The sequence below is a fragment of the Pieris brassicae genome, chromosome 10 (genome assembly GCF_905147105.1).
Source record: "Pieris brassicae chromosome 10, ilPieBrab1.1, whole genome shotgun sequence".
NCBI lineage: Eukaryota > Metazoa > Arthropoda > Insecta > Lepidoptera > Pieridae > Pieris > Pieris brassicae.
The window spans coordinates 5,155,241-5,178,478 of NC_059674.1; the positions used below are offsets into that span (position 1 = coordinate 5,155,241).

The 23,238-nt window shown below is 31.8% G+C and overlaps 3 protein-coding genes across 9 annotated transcripts; 2 read left to right on the forward strand and 1 right to left on the reverse strand.

Moving 5' to 3' along the window:
* Positions 1-276: 276 nt before the first annotated feature.
* On the forward strand, positions 277-5,763 carry LOC123715174 (muscle M-line assembly protein unc-89). Of its 4 annotated transcripts, none has more exons than XM_045670065.1 (9): positions 277-619; positions 1,488-1,694; positions 1,809-1,989; positions 2,450-2,556; positions 3,359-3,468; positions 3,940-4,046; positions 4,199-4,297; positions 4,499-4,797; positions 5,183-5,763. In XM_045670065.1, the coding sequence occupies exons 2-9, from the start codon at positions 1,629-1,631 to the stop codon at positions 5,432-5,434; spliced, it is 1,221 nt and encodes a 406-aa protein (XP_045526021.1). In that variant the 5' UTR covers positions 277-619; positions 1,488-1,628; the 3' UTR covers positions 5,435-5,763. The 4 variants fall into 4 exon arrangements, with proteins under 4 accessions (XP_045526021.1, XP_045526024.1, XP_045526023.1 ...); XM_045670068.1 differs by having other exon boundaries at positions 1,488-1,690; XM_045670067.1 differs by having other exon boundaries at positions 278-619; positions 1,809-1,932.
* Positions 5,764-10,236: 4,473 nt separating this feature from the next.
* Positions 10,237-15,449, reverse strand: LOC123715813 (zinc finger protein 501-like). Of its 4 annotated transcripts, XR_006754482.1 has the most exons (9): positions 15,099-15,202; positions 14,887-14,946; positions 14,597-14,767; positions 14,353-14,463; positions 14,005-14,114; positions 13,404-13,539; positions 12,661-12,717; positions 11,249-11,973; positions 10,237-11,205 (listed from the first exon to the last, which is right to left on the reverse strand). XR_006754482.1 is itself a non-coding variant. In XM_045671133.1 (8 exons), the coding sequence occupies exons 2-8, from the start codon at positions 14,938-14,940 to the stop codon at positions 11,341-11,343; spliced, it is 1,272 nt and encodes a 423-aa protein (XP_045527089.1). In that variant the 5' UTR covers positions 14,941-14,946; positions 15,374-15,449; the 3' UTR covers positions 10,237-11,340. The 4 variants fall into 4 exon arrangements, 3 of the variants coding, with proteins under 3 accessions (XP_045527089.1, XP_045527088.1, XP_045527091.1); XM_045671133.1 differs by lacking the exon at positions 15,099-15,202 and adding an exon at positions 15,374-15,449 and having other exon boundaries at positions 10,237-11,973; XM_045671132.1 differs by having other exon boundaries at positions 10,237-11,973.
* Positions 15,450-15,949: 500 nt separating this feature from the next.
* LOC123715814 (E3 ubiquitin-protein ligase RNF220) lies at positions 15,950-22,942 on the forward strand. The gene is made up of 8 exons (XM_045671136.1): positions 15,950-16,502; positions 17,111-17,317; positions 17,895-18,026; positions 18,280-18,351; positions 18,513-18,611; positions 19,399-19,464; positions 20,457-20,531; positions 21,784-22,942. The coding sequence occupies exons 1-8, from the start codon at positions 16,158-16,160 to the stop codon at positions 21,874-21,876; spliced, it is 1,089 nt and encodes a 362-aa protein (XP_045527092.1). The 5' UTR covers positions 15,950-16,157; the 3' UTR covers positions 21,877-22,942.
* The last annotated feature ends 296 nt before the right edge of the window (positions 22,943-23,238 follow it).

Below are 23,238 nucleotides of genomic sequence, written 5' to 3' on the forward strand. Positions count from 1 at the left end.
AAACAAATAATGTCAGTTTTAAGTTGGCAGAAAATATTCCCAGATAATAATTCATTACATAGTACGTACATATCTAGGCCCTGACAATATATAATTTTATGCAGTATATAAACTACTATTTATTTATGAAATGTTGTAAATAAAATATTATAAAATACAAGTAAAATGAAGAATTTATAATTCATTTCTTAATATAAATATTTTTGGTGAAAAGAGTTCTAACGGTATTAAGTTTTTAAAAATAGAATAAGAGAGCTCAACGGGTAACTCATTGCCAGATTGACACAGTTTTGGCTTATCCTAAATTAACAAGAGCATGTTCCTCTTTTAGAACGGTAATTACATAAATAATTCTCCATCAAAATACCCATACAAAACGATAAAAACAAAGACAAAAGCCGGTGTTTCACTACCGTGAAGTTATTTTGGGGTCTATTTCGGACGAAGTTCATAACGGTCGCCATTTGCGCCACGACCACTCTTGGGTGTTAGTGAAAATTATGATTTTAGGTTATTCCTAAGTGTTATTTAAACTGTTAGATCGTGCAACGAAACAGCAATACTTGAAAATACGTAATAAATAAAAGTTATAAAATCGAGTGTGAAGTGTGTTTGATACGTAAGTTAACATCATTTTAAATTAATTCGTGTACACACGTGTTTTCGCTTTCAATTTTACACAGCAGAATTGCTTGCGTAGCCTATCAGTTGTAATATTCCGTGCAATTCTATAAAAGTAGTGAAATGTAAAATTAACCATTTGTTAAAAGTAGGTCTTGTTCTATTATTACCGAAGTCAGGTTTCTTGTTTTTATATTTATATGTAAATAATGGTTTGTGAAAGTAGGATCTAAAGCAGTATACATCTGCAGTATATCTTCCATTCACCGATGTGCGTATTTACTATTGGCAATGTTGACAAATCTATAAAGTATCTTTTAAATTGTTTATTGATATTGATTAAACAATTCATAGTACCTACATATGAATTGGTTTATAAGGAACAATCCGCGTGTCACCTCGTGGTGTATATATGTTCCTGCGTATAATTATCTTCCGAATGTAGTCGTGAGTCCTATATATCACCTTTACCATTATCATTTATTATATATAAGTATTGGTTCTAAGCTTTAACATTTAAGATTTAAGCTTTCATTTATAAGGCATAATTGTTTTTTTTTTGCCATACTTCTAATATAAAATTGAGATAATACATTCATTAGTAGTTTAGAAAGTTGTTTTTATGTAAATTTTAATTTAAGTATTCTGTATGTTTCCTGAAGCATGCACAGAAATGAAAAATGCTAATTTTGTTTTATCTGTAAAAAAATTTTGTTTTATGTGTATAACTCCTCTTATATCATAAAGATAAACCTAATTTTCATTCCTTTTTGTGTTGTGTAGAAAACCTTATGTGGTTAATACATACCTAACCAAACCAAGCTATAATGGAGGATAATTTTAAATAATATGCCTTCTAATTTTAGATGCACTGAAATTTAGAAATGAAAAACAGATTACCTCAGAAAAAAATATTTGATAAACTTATGAGAAGAGTGCCTACATCTATTAATTATTAATATTTACATTAAGCATTGGTTTATACACAGTAACTAAGTGTTACAATTATGAAAATACCAGAGACTGGAAATGTTGGAGCATATTATGGCAATGAAGAAAATGGACAGTGGCAGGTGATTTTTATAGTTATTGTACTTATATTTTTATGATACAAATAACCACTTTAGTCTTGATAACTTATTAAAAAAAGTTCTTCTTCAAAGACTAATAAGTAATTATTTTTCCAGCCAAATGGTGTGATCATAGATAACGGAGTGGGTGGTGGGATTGTTGGTAGTGGAGACGCAGGTGTACTAAGACCACCTGCACCTGTATACCCTGTGCACATGCCAAGAGGGGGCCCAATGAGCGGTGAGTGTATGATAGTCCACTGGGGCATGGGACAGAATATGTATTCAAGTGACTGCGGTAAGTAGATATTTCAATGAGGTGTGTTGCCCAAAATTTATGGTAACATTTGTCTGGTTCACTGATTTTGAATTCTTTAATTAGTTTAAATTGTTTTGGGAATGACAAAACAAAATGTGTATCTGTAATTCTTTATTGAAGTAAGAACCCTTTGGTTTATTTGTTTAAATACTTAAGTAGTGTTCTGTTCTTTTAAATGATCCAGATTCTCATCTTTTAGATGTTTCACTTAAGAGCAGCAAATTTTGAATACATATATTACAAATATAAAGAAAAAATTACTAAATGGATAAGTTATTTTGCAATTTTATCACTTAGAGATCTTATTATTATTATGAACAAAGAAGCAAAATCAGGAAAATTAAATAAACTTTTTTGAAAATTTTATTAATGTAAAAAAAATATTATTGATTAAATCTTTCATATTTAATTTAATATTAGTATTTTGATTGATTAATAGGTTACATGATGGGTGGTGGTTACTATGGTGCAGCAGGTCCAGGGTATCCACCCGATGACTTTGCTGACTACATGTGGATGGAAAATGAGGAGGAGTTTGACAAACAGGTAAAAAGGAATTTAAAATTATAAATATTGCAGGTCAATGTTACGAAAGAGAGAAAGAAAAGAGACAGTCAGGATATATAAATCTATGATATTAGTTTAGGTTATGTATATTTTAAAGGAACTCCTTTTATTTATTTTGAAGATTCTTTAAACTGTACAGATTACCTCTTCAAAGAGAATATAAGCTGTGCCTTTGCTCATAAAAATAAAAAAGTCAATATATATTTGCTTGCCCCAGTAGTTGCCCTTAAATGTATATTACAGTAATTCATCTAATTAAATTGATGTTTTAACATAATTACGGACGACACAGTATGCGCACATTATGACGAAAGCTTTAAAATCTACTATCATAGAATAAATAATTTCCGTAGAAGAAAGACATTCTCTTCATCTTCATTAGAAAACATTTGAACAGTAGTTATAGTGCAAGACTACGACTTTGTTCCCCAGGGTATGTGATACGTATAAAACTACTGTGAACTATGTGAATTATTTATTTAATTTGTCGAATAAAATAGTAATAAAAGTTATACTTAAAAAATATTCATACAAATTTATATTTCTATTTTACTTATATGTGTTTTATATATGCTATTACGCAGTTTTGGAGAAAAGATGTCCCAATTCCAATACCTTGTGATAAAACTGGCATGTCGACTTGGTCAAAATAAACATGTGCCTGACACAGAAGGCCCAGCCCACCTACTTGTGTGATAGAAACATACTACTATATGATTTTTGGATTACCAATGCCATCAGCATATTGGATTAAAATAAAACTAAACTACCTTATACACAGGTCATGCAACAGCTTGAAGAAGAGGCGCTAATGGAGCAATGCATTGAAGCTATGTTAGAAGACGAACAGCGAGAAAGACGAGCCGCAAGGGACAATGGACACGGCTCTACGTAAGTACCAAAACCTATATATTACTATACCACATTGAACAATCTATATGGAACGTTAACGCTAACACTTGCTGTGACTCTCGTATGTCAAAACTAGGCCTCGACTCGATCTTACCTTCCACAGTGCCGGAAGTTAAACAAAAATTCTGTGTTTTATTATATCAACTGTTGTTCCCGTCGCTCACAAACTGACTATGGCGCCGTTATATTGTTTCTATTAACTGAAAATCCCATAACCCCCAAATGTGCAGTTAACTAGGCAATTGTTCCTTCCATCCCAAAACAATTAGAACCAGGGACTGAACCGACATTACTAAACAATATTAAAAAATCGTATCACAATCACGATTCATTGGAAATATTACCTGCAGTGTTTTGTACTTTTAAATTCAGTATGACCAAATAAAAATAAATAAAAAAATACACATTATTTTTCTGGTTTGTAATATGATTAAATTATATGTATTTCAGCACAAGTAACAGTTCAACTCCTGTATCCCTTCAAGAAGCAATCTCAAAGTCTACCCTTAACCCCTTAGCAGCTGAGTTTGTGCCAGGACGAGCTCGTCCACCACCAGGTCAGTAACCATAACTGTGTATGGTATACCCCATATATACTGTAAATGTTTGTTACATATAATTTAATTACAATTAAATTTATGGTAACAGATATATTTCAAAATCTGAATTTAATAATTAATATTATTCATGCTTTTGTATTACATTTCAGAAGAAAGATCAGATCCACCAGAATCAAAGGAGCTCCCCAAGGAAGATACACAGACCACTGAACCAGAAAGTACAGATGCACAGATTACAGAAGAAAAAGGTTGGTTAGGTTTGGTTAGAGATATTATGTAAAGGCAAAAATTAACACTTATTAATATTTTTTATATAAATTAAAGTGTGGTCAATTAATGGAAAAGTAAAAAAAATGAAGTATGTTTTGTCCTTATTTCTTTATTTATAGCATTTCTTTTTCTGTTCTATGGTTATTCTTATACATTATAAATTCAATGTTTTTCTTCAGAATCAACACCACAAGTAGAACCTCCAGAAGTGAGTGCAGCAGATGTTCAACCAATCGAAGACGACAAGAAGTCAAAAGAAAAACCTAAATCAAAATCTGACAAAAAGAAGGCAGATGTTAAACCAAAAGCAAAAGTAGACACTAAAGTGAAAAAAGACCCCAAAGTTAAAACTGTACAAAGTGATGTGAAAGCTGCCCCAAGTGAAAGTGTTAAGAATGAAATTAAAAGTGTTCACAGCGAGAAAAGTGTCAAAAGTGAAGTGCAAAGTGAAGACAACCAGAGCATAGAGGTTGTTAAGGTAAATATTATGTACAAAAATGTATTATATCTTAGAAAATCATGTAATGGCTTCTGAACCAAAACATATAGATTATCAAAAAATTCTTCTTTCTAAAAAAATTAAATAATTAATTAAAGCCTGCTGGGCTAAATGCAAATAAAACAGGATTGTGTTATTTGGATAGGGATCCATACATAACCTTATATTTGTTTAGCACACATAATAAATTCATATATTTTATGTAGTATATAGGTATACAAAACTGCTTAAGTCTCTGTATTGAATAGGTTTTTTTTTTAAATTAATTAGTTCTACATCTACACAGACCAGTTTCCATATTAAGAATGATTTAAATGAAATAATTTTCAAAGGTAATATTAACTTGGTATGTGTGGAATTCCAGCAATCATGCCAACCACCATCCGACGAGCCCTCATCTGGTTTCAAACCCGTAAACTACGCAGCAGCTGCTAAGGCCAACAAACCGAAGAAAGCCACCACGCCTCCTGCCTCACTCCCGGAGAAGACCGTACCACCCAAAACAGAAAAACCAAAAGATAAAAACCCACCGAAAACCGCAGCCCCAAAAGTAAAAACCGACAAACCGGCTGTCAAAGTTGACAAACCAATCCAAAGGAAGAATTCAACTAAATAAAAATTTACAAATTATCTTTGGGTCAAAATTTAAATGTACAAAAATATGTAAGTGATTGAAATTATGTGGGTTTGCAGTTTTGACAGATTAACAAAAAAATTATCAAACAAATTGTTTCAAACCCGCTGAGTTTTCATATTTCATGAATATTTTGGTAATATCTAGGTTACTGCTTGGTTGAGTACTTTGTGTCAAAATATGTAGATGAAATATGCTTTAAAAGGCGCAAAATAAACTGTCAAATTTGTAGATTTAGATATTGACATGTACCATAGACAAGATCAGCCAAGTGAAATTAAAATTACGCACGTTTTATGTATTTTAATGTATATCTGGGGTGTATTCCTTTTTAGTGTATGATTAACTAATGTAAAATTATTATGTGATATTATCCAAGTTGCATTTTTCCCTACGAAAAATTTTATAATTGACAAAAAAAAAATTAAAAAGCATGTAAAAATATACTAAATATATGGTATTGTTAAATAAGTTTATTATAAATTTAAAAATATTAGAGTTGTTAGTATTTGGATGATGTGACTTTTTCAAATAATTTGACAAAAATCGATGTTGTAGTTGGATGTTTGTAAAAATATTGAACACTTCTATAAATTTCTTTGTATTTTGTTTGCTTTTAAAATTAATTTTTACATGCAGGTATTATAAAAAGTCACACCAACCATAATTAATATTAATGAAGTCCAATATAATTAGATATTGAATATTGAAAAAAAAATGTACATTTATTATATTAAAAATGTATATTGCACGTTTCGCGTGGAGTTAATATAGCTAGCACTAAGGAAAGTAGGATCGCATAGTTATTTGAAATCTTTTTGAATCATGTTTACTCGCTAACGATTTAGTTTAAAATTCAGATTTTACTGAAGTAAAGCTACAAGAACTGTCGAAATATACTAAGTAAACAGAATATCTGTTTCAAGCAAACATGACTGGACAATTTTCTTTTTAAATTTTTATAGCAGTTAATAAATAAGGCCTTAATCCAGAAATTATTAGAAAATACAAAAGGAAGGATGTCAGTTAAAGTTATGTGAACTCTTCTTTCGTTTAGCAAACTCTATTGAACGGCAAAATCTATAATTTAAAAAAAAATATGACGCTATGTAAATTAGACGCCTTTTCATAATATAATCTTAGATTAAATTTATTACATGACCTGGCTGTTTCAATATCAGGGTTACCACTTATTTCGATTGCCAGTTGCCACACCAAAATTCAGATTTTGGGATCAATCTTGAGAAAAGTATTTTCATAGAAGATATTTCTGGATTGATTTCAAACTAGGCGTTTGACAAACTAGGGTTTATTATAGGGATGTTAAATATTAATATAGAATGTAATAAAGTTATTGTTTTATTTAGTTTAGATTGTTTGTTTTAAAATAAGCTACATTAGTTATCTGTATTTGATATTTGCTGATGTACTCTAGTTTGGGATAACAGTATTATCGACTCCCATAGTTTCAGAGATTATTAACACTCTTAACTAATTAGAGTAAGAGCTGTTACATTTTATGGATATGAATCAGCAAATGTAAAAACAGATTTTAAGAGTGGGTTTTGGACTTTAAAAATTTGTGTTTTCCGTATTTAGATCAATTTATCTTTATTCCTCAAATGAAATATCCTTACAGTCATATACTTACTATCCTCTATTAACTTTATTTCTAGTCTAAAATTGTATATGAATTCTATATACTATCATTAAAGAGTAAAAAATTGATCTAATTTTTTTAAATTATTCGTTTTTAAACTTAATAGATATCGCATGTTTAAACATAATTCGGATTTTGTTTTGAAATAGCTCTTGATTGTATATTAAGTTTTGTGCGACCATATACTCTAAATTGTTTAAAGATTATTTCTATGTCACAATGGTAATAGTAATAGACAAATTTTGTCAATATATTATGTACAATACTGTAAACTAGTATTTTATTTCTTACCTAAAAAGGTACAACTCCATTTATATCAGCTCTAAGAGGCCGCCCCAAGGTTTAAAATCCGGACTACTTTTCATCCTATAGGGCTTGTAAAATATATGGTATTGAATTGTTTTCGATTGTACACACATGATATTGACTCCTATTTCTTTGGAACAAGGTGCACTTTTAGGACTCTTAATGTTTAATGATTCTGGTATTAACGGGAATACGGCGAAGATCTGTATGTGCATTATTAATTTGGGAGTACTGTACACAAAATGCGAAAACATAGGGATTCGCACGTCGCGTCGTAACTTGCGAATTTATTTGCATCGCGTATTCAGCAATGTTACGTCACACATGTTGGCAACACTTTTAGTCTGCTCTGAGACAGCGTGTGGTACGTATATTTTATTATAAAACAAATGACAGAGTACAGAGACGACATTGATTTTTTATATCACTGATTGAGAAGTGCCAAGTTCCCTGGGACACTAGTAACGAAGATTATAAAAGTAAATTAATCAAAAACGAGGCTTGGAAGAACGTATTTAATGTTTATTTCCAATTTCGACGAAAAAGAAAACATTAATATAACACTTATTAATATACACAAATATAACAAACGCGTTACAAGTTGTACTTCTTTGGCGTAACAAGATAAAACTTTTTTTTAATTTTATCTTTCGCCTTATTCTACGTTTGTAGAAAAAAAAATACACTAACAATAGAAAAAAATACCAAAAGAAGTATTACTTACTTCAAAGTTATTTTCTTAATATATAATATCTTAATATATATAAATCTCCTGTCACAATGTTAGTCCGCGATGGCTCCTAAATTACTTAACCGATTTCAAATTAAATTGGCACACCGTGAGCAGTCTGGTCAGTCAGCAAATTATTTGTCTATAATTAATTGACAGTCACAATTATCTGTTAACTCCAAAAGATTCTAACAGATGTCGATACTTTTCGACTGGATTGAGTGAGTAATCAATAGATGGCACTGCTATGGTAAACCGACAAACGTGTCATATAAGTTACAATTTAATACGTGTTATTTAGGCTAAAGTATAAATTAAATTTATTTTGTAGTAAACGAAAAGTGAAATTTAACTTTTTAAATTTTTGGCGTTAGCATAACCAACAACGTGTTACTTTGACCGAAGTGTAAATCAAATTCAATTTATAGTGACGATAATACAGTGAAATTATTCTTTCGTGCGTAACTAAAACCACATTAAGGAGAAACGAAGTTCGCGGGGGCAGCTAGTAATAGTAATAAATGGATGATCACATAACCTTTTTTGTTTCTTTTGCTTTTATCTTCTAAGCAATAAAAAAAAGTGAACACTTTTTTAACGATCCACGTCACCTAGTTTACAAAATACGTCAAGTACGGTTGACAGTCGTCGAAGTATTGGTCACAATAAGGCTAAGCATATATGAATTTGTGTCGCAACTTTCTGCGTTGCGAATTCGCATCGCAGGTTTGTGTACAAGCACATAATCAGTAAAATATGAAAATTATTACATGAATGAAGCAAAGCAAAAGTTTGCATAAATTTTCTATGAAACATCTACCAGTAATACTAATGCCCGCCTTCCACTGCGAGCGGACCCATTACGAACTCCGCTATACTCGTAACGATGATTTTCATACATGTGCGGCGTTCCACCAAAGCGGAGACGAGGAGAGCGAGTTGAAAGAGTCACATACGAGGTTAGCGAGTTGAGCGAGTTTCCCACTCCGTACGAAACTGACTGAACTAGTTATATTATATTTCATACAATTACTTCCTGCACTGCAAAAGAGTAAAGCGGAGTCCGCTGCTATTAAAAACTAGTTTTTAATGGAATCGTCTCCTCGAATGTGATAATTGATCCAAAATCTTGTTGTGCGCTAGATATGCTTATTACTAGTAGTAATATTTTATTTACCATATTAATATAATCATCTTCACTAGAAGAATCTGACAGCGTGAAATTCACAAAAAAGTCTTGATGCTACGAAGGGCCGCCCAATACTGGTGCTCAGCTCGCAAAAGGACGCACACCCTCGCTGGATTGAGCGAGAACTAGGCGGAAAATGAACGGAGTAGTCGTTCATTTCTCGCTTTCCGCTCCGCCTAGTTGACCTCGTTATCAGTGGACGGCGAAGTAAATTATTTTTAAAACTTCTTAGTGGGAGTGTGGAGAGTGGAGGGAGTGGGATAATATATCATTATCCCTCTAACGTCGGTGAGGTTAAAAAATGCTAAGTATGTCAGAGTTAAATATGAAACCCGTATGTAAGAACTGACGTAGTCATAAGGATAAGATTCTTACTCTCGACTCTAACAGTGGTACAAATAAACGTGGTATAAAATGTTATACCAAGAATAAGCGAGCAGCAGTGAGGGCCATATTTATTATAGAAAACTTTTAAGTTTCATAGGTTTTTAACAATTGAGTTATTTTAAGAAATAAATCATTTTTAATATCTTGTTCTATTTATTTTTGAAACATTTTTATTACATTATTCTATTATTTTTTAAGTGATTACTAAAGTCTTCGCTAGAATGTATGTCTGTAATTTTAGATTTATCTCTAATTAGCTGTGTATCTTGGCCATATTCTTAATTCTTTGTGTTCCTTTTGAAGGCGCTCATTTTCAAGATTTAGGTTTTCTTAACAATTAAGTTAATTAAACAAATAAAACATTATTCTATTTATTTTTAAGTGATTATTGAAGTCTTCACTAGAATGTCTGTCTGTAATTTTAAATTTATATTATATTCGAGACATAGCAAGTACAACTTCCGTATGTCAAATAGACTATATCTCTAGACTCGAATTAATGATAGACCAACAAGTATAGATAAAACTTTATTGTATTTACATAGACATAATCATATTACAAGTTTAATTAAATGTAAAGTAACATACAGAGCGAAAGACCCTTATCGCCCAAAATTAATAATATATCCTCAATCTAAGAATAATAATAATCGGATAATTGCATTAACACTTCCAAATCACTATCACTGGAACAGGAGGATGACGAAAATGAATACATTTTACTAATGACTATAAGGTTAGATCGTAATCCCGATCCCTAATCCTACAAATTTCACCGATAGGTTATTGGCATGTGTAAACATTAATTTTCATACAGAGGGCAATCTTCAATCTCTGATCGGTCCTCTGAAGGATTGGTTAAATAATTAGATTGGTAACTCGATCTATGGCATGCTTTTCTTTAGAAATAGATTGAATTGTCGATCTAAGATGGCTAAAATTGGATTGAGATTGATATTAATTTTGGGCGTAGATGTGCCGATTCTCTCGTGATTGAAATCTCTCAATACTATGTTTGCTGAATAAAATGCCAAAATCACGATAATTATAAAAATATAACTCTTTCACTATAAATTTTAATTTATTTACACAGGGGCTTGAGACAAAATCACTTTTCGTCAGGCGTGACCCAGTAACGTCAAACGAAGTTATATCGGCACTTAAATGGAGCCTTAGATGGGATCGTGAATAGCACTTAATAATAATTATAACAATTTGGAAATTTATTTGTAAGCAGCATTTAGTACGACTTCGTCAAATCCACACAAGTATTTATTATGTTATACAATAGATACATATTCTACCATAACAGAAAAATTGTATGGAAAACATCGCTCCATGGGCTTATTAGGAACTAAATAAACAGAAAGAAGTTTTCAAATATTCCATAGTTCTTAATAACTACCGGAATAGTTTAACAATTATCCAATTTTATTTACCCAACAGATATTTTAGGGCGGATCTAGTGTCAGCATCGGAAATCCGTATCCAGGATATAACGAGCATGTGTGTTTATAATGTAAACTTATAAATCCACTGACTAAAGGATATCAATTAAAATGAGATCCAGGTCGCTGGGTGGAGGGGATCCACTAGATATTGCAGGCGGTCAATAACTAAATTGAATCTAAATATACAACTTCAACAGCATTTCCGATATCATTCTCCAACAATTCCTGTCCATCCACCACCAATTCCACATCTTCACAATTGACTTCTTCACAGTTAGCTCCACTTCCGTTCTCTTCACTATCACCTTTCGCGGAGAGCAGTTCGAAGATGCTCTCCTTGCCCATCATTCGCATCAACTCCGTATATTTCTCTTTCTGCTCGTCCGTCATGTTCAACGGGTTGTGGTATTTCAAGTGGTAATTCAAATGGCTGCTCTGCTTGAAGCGTTTCTGGCATATGATACACTGAAACGGCGCAACATTCGTGTGCGTGCGCATGTGTTGTTGCAAGTGTACGGATTGACAGAAAGCTTTGCTGCATATGACGCATTTGTACGGTTTGGATTTTGTGTGTATTCGTAAATGTTGGTCTAAACCGGATTTTTGAGTGAAGGCCTTAGGACAGTAGGTGCAGTTAAAGGGTTTGTCTCCAGAATGCGCTCGCATGTGTTGGGCGAGGCCGCCCTGCTGGGTGAAACGTTTATTGCAGACTGTGCATTGATATGGTTTTATTTTGTTGTGGTGTTTTGTCACGTGGTCGGATAGATCCATGCAGCGTTCGAAGCCGGCGGCGCAAAACTACAAGTCGGAAAATGACAATTTTTTTAACTTTTTGACTGCAATTTGAGCCATAAAAAATCAAGTTCGATTTTAGTAAATATTTATTTTTAGTGACAGTAATCAGGCTTCTGTGCCTGACACATCGATTATTGGGTCTCCTCACGAGGTTATTGTAAATGTGTGCGTGTACTAGTGTGCACACGTAATAAGTGAAACTTCTTTATGATCTTATTTTTCGAAAAATTATCTACTTTATGCAACTTTACAGAAATTGGCTAAATAAAAATAAAGTTAAAATAGATAAAGTTTAACAAAAGGCTTTTATTATCATAGACATGAATACAAATAATACAATTATTTCTTTTTACTTTATTACTACAAAGATTATTACAGAATTTCATTAATTGTAATAGAATTATTACTATCATTGTTATCGTTATTATATATTTTTGTTATTAACGGCTTCGAATCAACCGTAGTAGGGACGAGCAAAAGATGGCGCGTAACGGAACAATGTGACGCGTAACCGAAAAATGTGACGATATTTTTTTTCCCAACGCCGATGAAGAAGTTTCACTTCAAAAACAAGTATAAAATACACACAAAACAAAGTCCATTGGGGATTAGAGTTACAAGCTGAAATTTTGTATACAAAAAAATACGTATAAACGTAAAAAGATTTGATTTTGTTTTAGAATAACTCACTTGACAAATGTAAGGAAGCTGGTCATTTCCAGAAGCGGTGAGTGGTTTCTCGCACACCTGAGAACAATAATTTTCTTGTGACTTTTCATTCATAAGAATTTGGTAGGACGTACCAATTGTTGAAAGGCCGGCAACACACTTGCGAGCCTTCTGGCAATATGAGTGTCCATGGGCGGCGGTATCGCTTAACATCATAACATTAAAAAAAATTGGTCTAAATCCTTGTCACACCTAATCGTGATCTAAGACTATTTTCCAACCTTTTTATGCCATGAGTCATCTTAGCCTTTTTAAAATTTTGATTTCCTCCCCCTAATATACAAAACTTTTAATATAAAAAAAATCAAGAATTCACTAGATAATTGATAAGTTTTTTTATTAAACCCAGTCGGAGCCGTTCCGTTTTTGCTTTTATGTATATATATATAATATTTGCTACAAACGTCCTACGAAGCAGTGAATGCCTTCAAATTCTTCCACTTGTCTCTCATCTTCGCTACTATTTTCCAATCTCTTACCGTTATCTCTTTAATTCAATCTCCTCAAGTTTCTGGCGAGCAATCCCTCGCCCAGAGGCGAGATCTTGACACAAACGCGGAAAGCGTGACCAGCACTTCAACTCTTTTGAATGTGTTAGTTTGTTTTGGCTTTGACTTACGCTAATTCCTACTGTCTTTAATTTTCAACCGAATAAGGTATACTGTACCCACCTAGTATAGCATGCCCATATTTGAGTTGCTCACCTGACACTTGACTCCTTTCCTTCGTCGCGTGTGTTCGTCTCTGATATGTGTCGAGTACTCGCAGCAAGAGAAGAACATCTGGTGACATATACTATCGGAAACTAGAGATGATGGCTGAAGACACTCAAAGGGGCCGCTGGAATTTATAATGTTCTGGTAAAATCTCGTCTATGTACTCCAAAGCCGTAAAATATGAAATGTTTGTTTCGTGGCTCTTAACCTCTGTTTGAGACGGTTTTAACTATTAGACACACACACATTATGTACATATATATATATATATATAAACGTTGTAGTTTTTCCTTGTACTTTTACGTTAATATGCATATTGGCACTGATATCCTTTAAATAGAAAAATAAATGTCAGTGCATATATATATATATATATATATATATACATATAATACTAATAAAACTACGTTTTTAAGGCTGCTAATGTTAATGTTGCTAATGCTAATTAAAAAAACAATGAAAAAGCTAGGCTCTCAAGTGGGTTGACTTTTAAGAATAGCTACGCTGTCTTGAAGGACCCTAAGTCAAATTCACGAGATACATAGAAAGAACCTAAAAATTGAAGGCCCTTCAGGATAAGAATACTTACGTGATGGCCATCACTTCCTTCACTTTCTTAACGGCCACTTTGACTTTTTCAATTTTAGGTCTTTTAGCTTTCTTCTCCCCATCACTTGAATTTGTATCGTTATCACTATTCTGTAAAATTATATTCAGTACACAAACAATTATTACATCACAATTAATTACTGCATTTTTAAGTTATTCTTTTTTTAATAGAAACATGTCTGCCTTATTTTATTCTACTGTGCATTACTACACTGGACCTAAAATTTTAACTAAAGACACATCTAGTAACATTCACATATTGGTTTTCTTATTTATCCATATAATAAATGTAATAAATCCTATCATTTTTACAGAGTTATGAATGTACCTTATTTATGATATGATCCTGTGCTAAGGCTATGTTCATAATATCTATTGGTTCCACGGACAAAATAATGTGTTCTGAATCTACATCTTGCATTTCCTTTTTTCTCTTGTCCTGTTTATATATAAAACCAATAAATAAAGTCCCCTAGTAAAAGATAAGGCAAGCATATTTCTTTGACTAAAATATTAGTCTAACATCCTAACTCAGAAACAAAATGTTGGTTTGAATACAAAATACAACATACCTTGGAGATTGCAACCGTCTTAATTTTTCTTACACAAATATCTTGGCCACTAAGCAGAGCATCAATGTGTTCAATACGACAGTGGTTCTTCAATGCAACTTCATTTGCAAAAGACTTATTGCATATACGACATGCCACTGTGTCTTCACTATCATCTGGTAGTGGTACTTTCTGAAAGTAGATTATAATCATTGTAAGCATAACAATTCAAAGGGTTTGCTTGGAAAATGTTTCATGTATAGAAACATATGAAAACAAAGGTATATTTTTGTAATTAAAACATATCTTACCTTAAGTCTTGTTATTGGAACAACATTAACCATCCTTACTGGTTTTGATTCCATTCTTACCTGTATTATAAACAATACATTACTTTTTTTTTGGAAAGTATTAATGATGGGAAATACGAAATACCCTATTACTTAAAATATTTGTTTATTAATTTCTAACAAACCAAGAATATATAAAAACTCCTATTTAAAATAATTAATTATTAAATTACTTTATTATATACTTAAATGCATAACATCTTAATATGAATTTGGTGTCATAATTAATTCAAATTTAAAATATTTTAATTTAGCGGGAAGTAAAAAGTGGAACCAAGAAAAAATTAAAATGTCAAAACTCTTTTTTTTCTCAGGCACAAAGCTTGTCTTTTTGGCACTTGTTTTTTTAAAAAGAAAAAGATTACGTAAGCCTAGCCAACTGAATAAGATATAAGAAACCTATATTACTCTCTTTTTCACATTTTTTATATGTCTTGTTAAGGTATACCTTTCAAAATCTTTCGGACTTTTTTGTTGACAATAGATAAACTTTACTTTTTTTAGAGAACGCCGTAGAAAACCTTTACAACTACGGATTAAAAAAATATATATGTCACAATGACTTTTATGGTTGTCAGAATACAGATAAACAAAGGATTGCCATGCGTGTATGAATAAATCGGAATCTAAAAAAAGAAAGTATTAGAAACGTTAATTAGTAAAAATATGTCATTCGAATTATTGATAATTAAAAAAAATATTATTTTTGTAATAATTCAAATAATACTCGAAAGCCAGTATAATTAATTGTTATGGAAATATCTATGACATATCACCTATAAAAAATACCGGGCGGAAATATTAAGTATTACAGATAACATTATTGAGGCTTGTCCACCTTAGCTTGTTATTTAGTCATCAATGTCAAAAAAATATAATTACTTACTCTAAATATATATATATAGTTACAACCACTTGTTAAATATTTTGATATTAATATATTATTACCTGTGCTATTTAAGTCACAAACTTAATGAAGTGTCAATGATAGACGTCAATGTCAAAACAATGAAAGAGTTTTCAACGTCCAAACTCCAAAAAACTCAACGATTTATTTGTTATTGTTTTGCTGAGTACTTACGATTATTGCCTTTTTAACGTAAATAAACGGAGTAATTATTATAAGATAACTTCTATTAACCGAATCGAAGTTCTAAAAGCTCAATTGAAACCTTAAACATCTGTTTTATAATGAGAAAGCCGTGATGTTTTTAGATTAAACAGTGACTGAAATGTTACCACTTATAGCCTTTAATATGGAGGGTTGTTCAAATTCAAGTAATTTTAACTCCATTTATGATGTAAATAATGTTTTAAATTGTGTCAGAAATAGGAAAAAGGTTTCCGAGTTGCCTAATTGCCCAGTATGTAGCTGTACGATACGACAAGGAGAATTAGAGTCGCATTTAACATTAGAAGTTGAAAGACTGCAAAAAATCACTAGTGGATCGAAGAGGAAATTAAGCACAAATAGCTCTAATATGCCTGTAGCGGGATCCAGCACATTTTACGAGGAAGAAAGTAATGAAGATGTAGAGATGGATGTTTCGGGTTGTCCAGGAAGTGATGTTTACCAAGTAAGAATTCGTAATTGTAACTGTATTTTTGTTACGTAAAACACCGGAATAAAACAAATAGCGATTAATTATTGAATTTCTGTATTTAATAGCTACTATAATAATATTTCATCTCAAGAATTACTTTAGTAGCTTTTTAATTTGGTGAAACCTAAAATAAAACGATTTTGAAGAGAGATGAGACTTATAAGTATGTAGTGAAACTAGATTAATCTAAAAATTTCTCATTCAATTCCTATATTCATAAAAAATTAATTAAAGTTATTACATTGTGTTACTGATAGCCTACTGTTTGTCTGTCTGTTACTATTAAATTTTGTTAACACTGTCTTAATATGCTGATTATGATTTCATTATAGTTTTCTAAATCACAAGTAGTAGGTTTGCTTATTACTTGATTAGATTTGCCTTAGTTATGCATAAGCATTTTAGTTGTCTTCCCAATAGTTTTTGCCTTTGTAATATTTAAATAAAATCCGTAAATATAGCAGCTAAATAAGATTTTCCTTTTAGTATTCTAGGCATATTTGTTATATGATTTATATTAATTGTTAAACAGCGAAACCATGAGAACATAATTAAGACTTATATTACACTTATATTCACAGCGTATACATAGCAACCGTCTTAATAGGCTGCGATCGCGACGTCGTTCTCCACCGCGCACTGGACAAGGTGAATGTCCAGTGTGTAATGCAACTCGTCCTGTTTCCCGTCTTCACAGACATACATTAAGGTGTCTTAAGAGAAGTGGAGCAGAGCTGGATGAACCAGTGCCTGATACAAGCTCTGAAGAAGGCAGCATTGATGTTGAGGTGAGACCAAATTATTATACTTCTATAAGTTGGAACAATAATTTTCTTCATATATGTCATGTTTGCCTGTTAGTGCCTGTCACATAATAAAATATATTTTTATTCTTTGGCAATGTATCAGTGTGTAGTGTTGCTAAGCTTCTATCAATAAAAGTTTAAAAAATTATAATAATCCACTTGTTTCTCTGTCATTTTTGTTTTGTAGACAGGTAGCTTATGAGCCTTCTCAGACCCATGTCATAGATAGTATTTTTTTATTTGTGTTGCAAACCCCTGGGCCGTCACAGCTATGCTATTGTCTTTAATAATATAATAATACCTATGCATTAAGGCTCAAGTCCACCAACTTTTTTAATGTGGTGAAGTTTATCTAATGGTCACGCGTGTGTGTAAAAGGACAGAACACTACACACTATAATGATGAATACTGAAACAGAATACAAGAATTCAAGTAGGGATGTGTTTAGTTACAGAACTTCAGATGCTTTTGAGTTTATATAGTTTAATAGCTACACATATATGCAAAAGATGCGTAAATTTTAAAGTTGGTTTTGTAAATGTTTATGGTTTATTTCAGAATGATGAACCCTCAGGATTCGGTGCTGAATACCAGTGGTGCGGAGAGTGGCGAGTGAGGGCCACGGCTCTGCAGGACGCGGACTCACGGCCTGGTACTAGTGTACGGCGAGCGTCAACCGATCACGCGCTGGTTAGTATATATCAATTCAATTTCGAATATTAGCTTAGTCAAGCATTTTCTTATATTATATAATATTTAGGCTGGTTTTAGTTTTGATGTCAGACACACATAAATATGTTCTTATTGAGAAGAAATAGATATATAAGTTTTATATAAACAGCATATTTTCATTAATTAAAGGGTTGACGACCCTGTCCGCATGAAATTAGAATCAATGAAATTAACACTAAACAATTATTTTAAAAGATAACCTTCATTTTAGGTAGTAGACGATGACGAGGACACGGCGTTGTATGGACCGCCTCAGTACTCACCTTCAAGGATAGCGCCCGATGTAAGGCGCACTTCTACTATAACTATTATTATCTATGAATTCCTTATTTGAATTAATTTCTAATTCTAAATTCAAATGCATGGGGACTATTCATACTCGACCCATGCTAAAATTAAATTGGGTCTATACTTGCATGATTTTAATTAATTTTTGTAATCCAGGCAGATACTTCCAAGTCGAGTGAAAATGAGAGTGAGTGTAATGGAATAGAACTACAAATTGAGAAGAAAACAAATGGGCTGGTAGAAGCCAGCGCTGAGGTATATATTTAGTAAAACTTTAAAAATTACTTATATGTTGTGCAGGTACCAGACATTGTTACCAACCTGCTATTTTATATTGTTCAAATATTTGTAGAATCCGAAAAGAGAACTGGTGTGTTCATTATGGGAATCTATATAATAATTATTTGGTTTGGGTCATTTAATTAATTACAAAAATTACATTTCAAATTATCAAGGTAAATAAATAAAAGCGTATATATATATATATAGTGGTTGCCTGGAAGCGATCGCTCGAAAGCGATAAGGCCGCCAGTTGCCCTCCTTTTCATTTAATTATGTCCCATTTTTTTTATATTGTAATGTAACAAAGTGTTAATAAATAATAATACAATCTATTTAGTGTTTGTATACAAATAAATTATAATAAAAAAATAATCTAGTGTAATATATGTTAGTAATTTAATCAATTAATTAAAACTATTTTGTAGTTTAAAAATCTGAAATCTATTTGATACAATTTTTAGGTAACAAATTATTAAAAGTTGATTCAGAAAGTTGTATCTAGTTTTTTGCTCTTGGTAATATTGTGGGGACATCTGTTATCTTTGACAACAAATCACTGTGATAACCCTAAATCGAGTATTCGACTTAAGCTAAGAATACATTCAACTTCTTAATGGGGATCTTTCCATTGGAGACCTCGGGCAAGTCAGTCTTCGACTGGTTGAGGATCCTCTCTGGGTTGTAGGAATAGTAAAACCATCCTTCTTATCTTCTTTTATTCTAACTGGTCATTTAGTAAATTGTTTTAAAATATTTTCAGACACGCATACAAGCACTGAAAATGAAAATAAAAGAATTAGAGAAAAAACAGAATTCAGGACTAGAGGTGAGTTATTTCTCAAATATTTCACAGATTTATATTGTTTTAATAAAAAACCTATGTAAATAATGTATTTCACGTTTTTGTTTATATACAGTGGATTTTATTTATTACGACTTGGTTGTAGCGAAAATTAGGTATAGCGACTGCTCTTAATGAGTTATTTGTAACAAATTTCTGTAAGACATATTAACATTATATATATTAGCTAGCCACTAAGCCAACACTGCTCTAGCTAGCTAGCTAGACTCTCATCCCTGAGGTCGTTGGTTCGATCCCCGTCTGTGCACCAATGGAGTTTCTTTATTGCGCATTTAACACTAGCTCGAACGGCGAAGGAAAACATCGTAAGGAAACCGGCTTGCCTCAGATCCAAAAAGTCGACCGTGTGTGTGTCAGGCACAGAAGGCTGATCACCTACTTGCCTATTCGATTAGCAAATGATCATGAAACAAATACAGAAATCTGAAGCCCAGACCTAAAAAGGTTGTAGCGCCATTGATTTTTTTTATAAGATATTAGCTTAGCGTGTATGTTTCGAGGTAAAATTTTCAGTTATCAGTTAGACAGTGATCTCACTCGTACTCATTTGAATACAGTATCCCTTTACATTTGCTTGTAACGACGTCCGGATAAAAAGACTACATTACAGTGGTTCCTTCATGGTTGTAATACCCGAAATGTAAATAATAATAAATATATATAGATATTATAAGAAAGAATGTTAATCAAAAATTATTAAACCTATTTTCATGAAATGTTGGCTGTTCCCTGGTAAATGTGATTGTCTATAATGATATGACTTGGTTTCCAAAAAAACTAAATATAGATCTTTGATAATCTATGCTTCGAACACAGGTATTCAAACTTTTTTTTAAATATTTGTTCTACACCAATAGAAAAACGAAACATTTCGAATAAAGAATTCTTTTAAGGGTTCTATTGTTACCATAATCTGTTGTTCTATTCTTATTTTAAAAAACTACGTATAATTTCAGGCGAAGTGTTTGATATGTCTGGGGCCTTATACGTCGCCAGCAGTCTCCATACAGTGCTGGCATGTCTACTGTGAGGTATGCATTTTGTTGCCAAAACATTATATTTTGTTGTATGGGAAATTTAAACAAAAATTATACCTGATTTTAAGTCATACCACCGCCGCCGGAACTTCTTTTCTAGAAGAACGTAAAAATGGTTAAAATACTTTAATAGACAGTAAAATATGTTTTATTATTCCAGAAATGAATTTAGCCTATGTCATATGTATTTCCGAAACTTATTACGTAATATAATTAGTTAATGCGCTGTAACCTTGTCACATTAACCACAAAATTTGTTGAAGAAAATATCTATGAATATATAATTGATTCATCGTTATCCAAGTGATAATATATAAACACATACAATACATGAAATTCTCTCTCGGCCAATGTTCTTATCCATCTAGTCACCTTTACAACAAATATTATATATATATATATTATACCGCGCGCACATTCCAACTTGGTTAGCAAAGCGCCACTCACGCGAGCAATACAAATAAACAAAATTTCTACTGAGGTAGACCTATTTGTTTGTACACAGGCTGAGTTCACAAGAGTCGCTTGCTATATTGTTAGTTATAAGGCATATAAATATATTTTTTTAATGTTTTTTTATGTAGGACAATAATGTGGAATAAATATCCTAAGCTATTATTCGAAATTAATTCATTAATTACCAAGTGACTTTGTTCACTAAACTACGAAGAAACTAAATTGCTAGTTCAAGTATAATTTAGCCATTCTTAATATTCACAATGGACTTACACTATTTTACACTTACCCTCCACCTCCCATCCCATCCATCCATTAGAGTATCATTTTGGTGTGTACAAATGTCTGGTTCATGTAAACCTTTATCTTTAGTTTAGTAAGTCTTAGCTGTTTGTTTTTCTTTATACAATAATTTGGTTTCAATTGTGAAGTTCCTATTTTATTAAACCATTAGAAGGGGTCCCTAGACTTAGTTCAGGGACTCCAATACCAGCTAAAAAATGTAACTTTTTATTGTATAAAGAAATTTTGTATTTTTTTAAATGATTTTTTGATCATACAACCTGTGATAGTCGTTACTTGTGAACAGCAAAGGAACTCTTTGGCCTCGCCATTCTTAACAAAAGGGTTCATTAAACACGTCCTCCAATAGGCATATCAACATCAGGTGGATTGTGACCAAACGTATGTCCAGTTTTGTATAAAGCGCGTTGCCGACCTTTTATAAATCTGTACTAGACTTAGAAAAATTATCAATACTGAGTCTAAAGTTTTTTTCGTTATTTTTTAGGTGTGCTGGTTGGAATCTTTGAAGGCGAAGAAAATATGTCCGCAATGCAACGCTATCACTACAGCTGGACATTTGAGACGGATTTACATGTAACGGACACACAAGATAGATCTCTCTTGATTATTGAATTATTCCACCATTTTGAAGCCAAATTTTAACAGACATTTATAAAGTCAAAGTTAAATTGAGTTCTGGTTATTGTGTTGTAAGGTGTAATATTCATTAAAAAGTAGCAAAGGTTTCATAGGGAGTCATAGAAGGCAGTCACCGCAGCCTTGGACACCCATTTTAATGGGTTAAACTTGAAAGGTTTGGTCAAAATTATCAAGAGTGAAACCGTTTAAAAGACGGCTTAATAAGTATGGTGTAAATAATTGCTCAAGACCGGGTTCTATATACAAACAATTATGTTTGACAAATTATTAACAAACTAAGATTTTCATAAGTTGAGTTGTCAAACCAGAGCTACTAGAAGGTTCTAATATATATTCTATAACTGTGTCATTCCTAAAGGCTATTTCAAAAATTAAGTGTTATTGAATTTATAAAGGTTTCATAAGTTAAAAAAAAATATAGTATTTATTTTGTGTCAGTCACGTTCAGGATTATGATTAATGTTTGTAAATATGTCTTTCACTATCTAATCCTAATACAGCATCGGAGTTTAACTGCGTCGGCGACTTATTTTAGTTGAAATATTTAGCCTTGGCGCAATAAGTGAAGGAGTATATAGTCCCGACCGTTATTGCGCCTGAAAATTTTCAAGAATAATTTATATATATTAAAATAATAATTTTACCTTTTTTTTACCAAATAAACTAAATTGGTTATCATGATAAAAGGTTATTTTGAGCAAATTATTTAAAACAATTATTAACATGTAATAAACTTGACGTTTGCTTACGAGTTTACAAACATTGTACGTCACAGGGACGCCATCTTGTTTAGAGAACCGTTTTGGCTGGTTGTGTAGGTTCTATAATTTGTCTATGGTTTTTAAGAACTTGTCAAAATTAATAATTTATTTAACAATTGACATGTTTATTGTTAATTTGAATATAGAACTCGGCCCTAAGTTTTAAATTAAGAATAAACAATTGCCTTCCGTGAAGATATACAATAATGTATAGTAATTTGTAAATAAAATTATTTGTCTATATTTTGTCTTTGATTTAAAATTACTAATGATCCAGTACCCTGATTACGCAGCCTTAGATTACATCATTTTTTTGGTAATTTTTCTTTTTAGCCAAGTAGGTGGTTCGTATGGTGTCTGTGAAGTTAGCAGAGCACTTACCAGCAGAGAGCAAAACAATTAAAGCCTAGACTAGACATTAGAAAGATCTAATAGAAACCAAAGAGTTCTCATGTCTATACAACATGTTTTTTTTTTAATTTAGTGAAAAGTTTGAAAAATGCTAATTATTTCATTTTCTCTCACTCTTTTTATTTCAT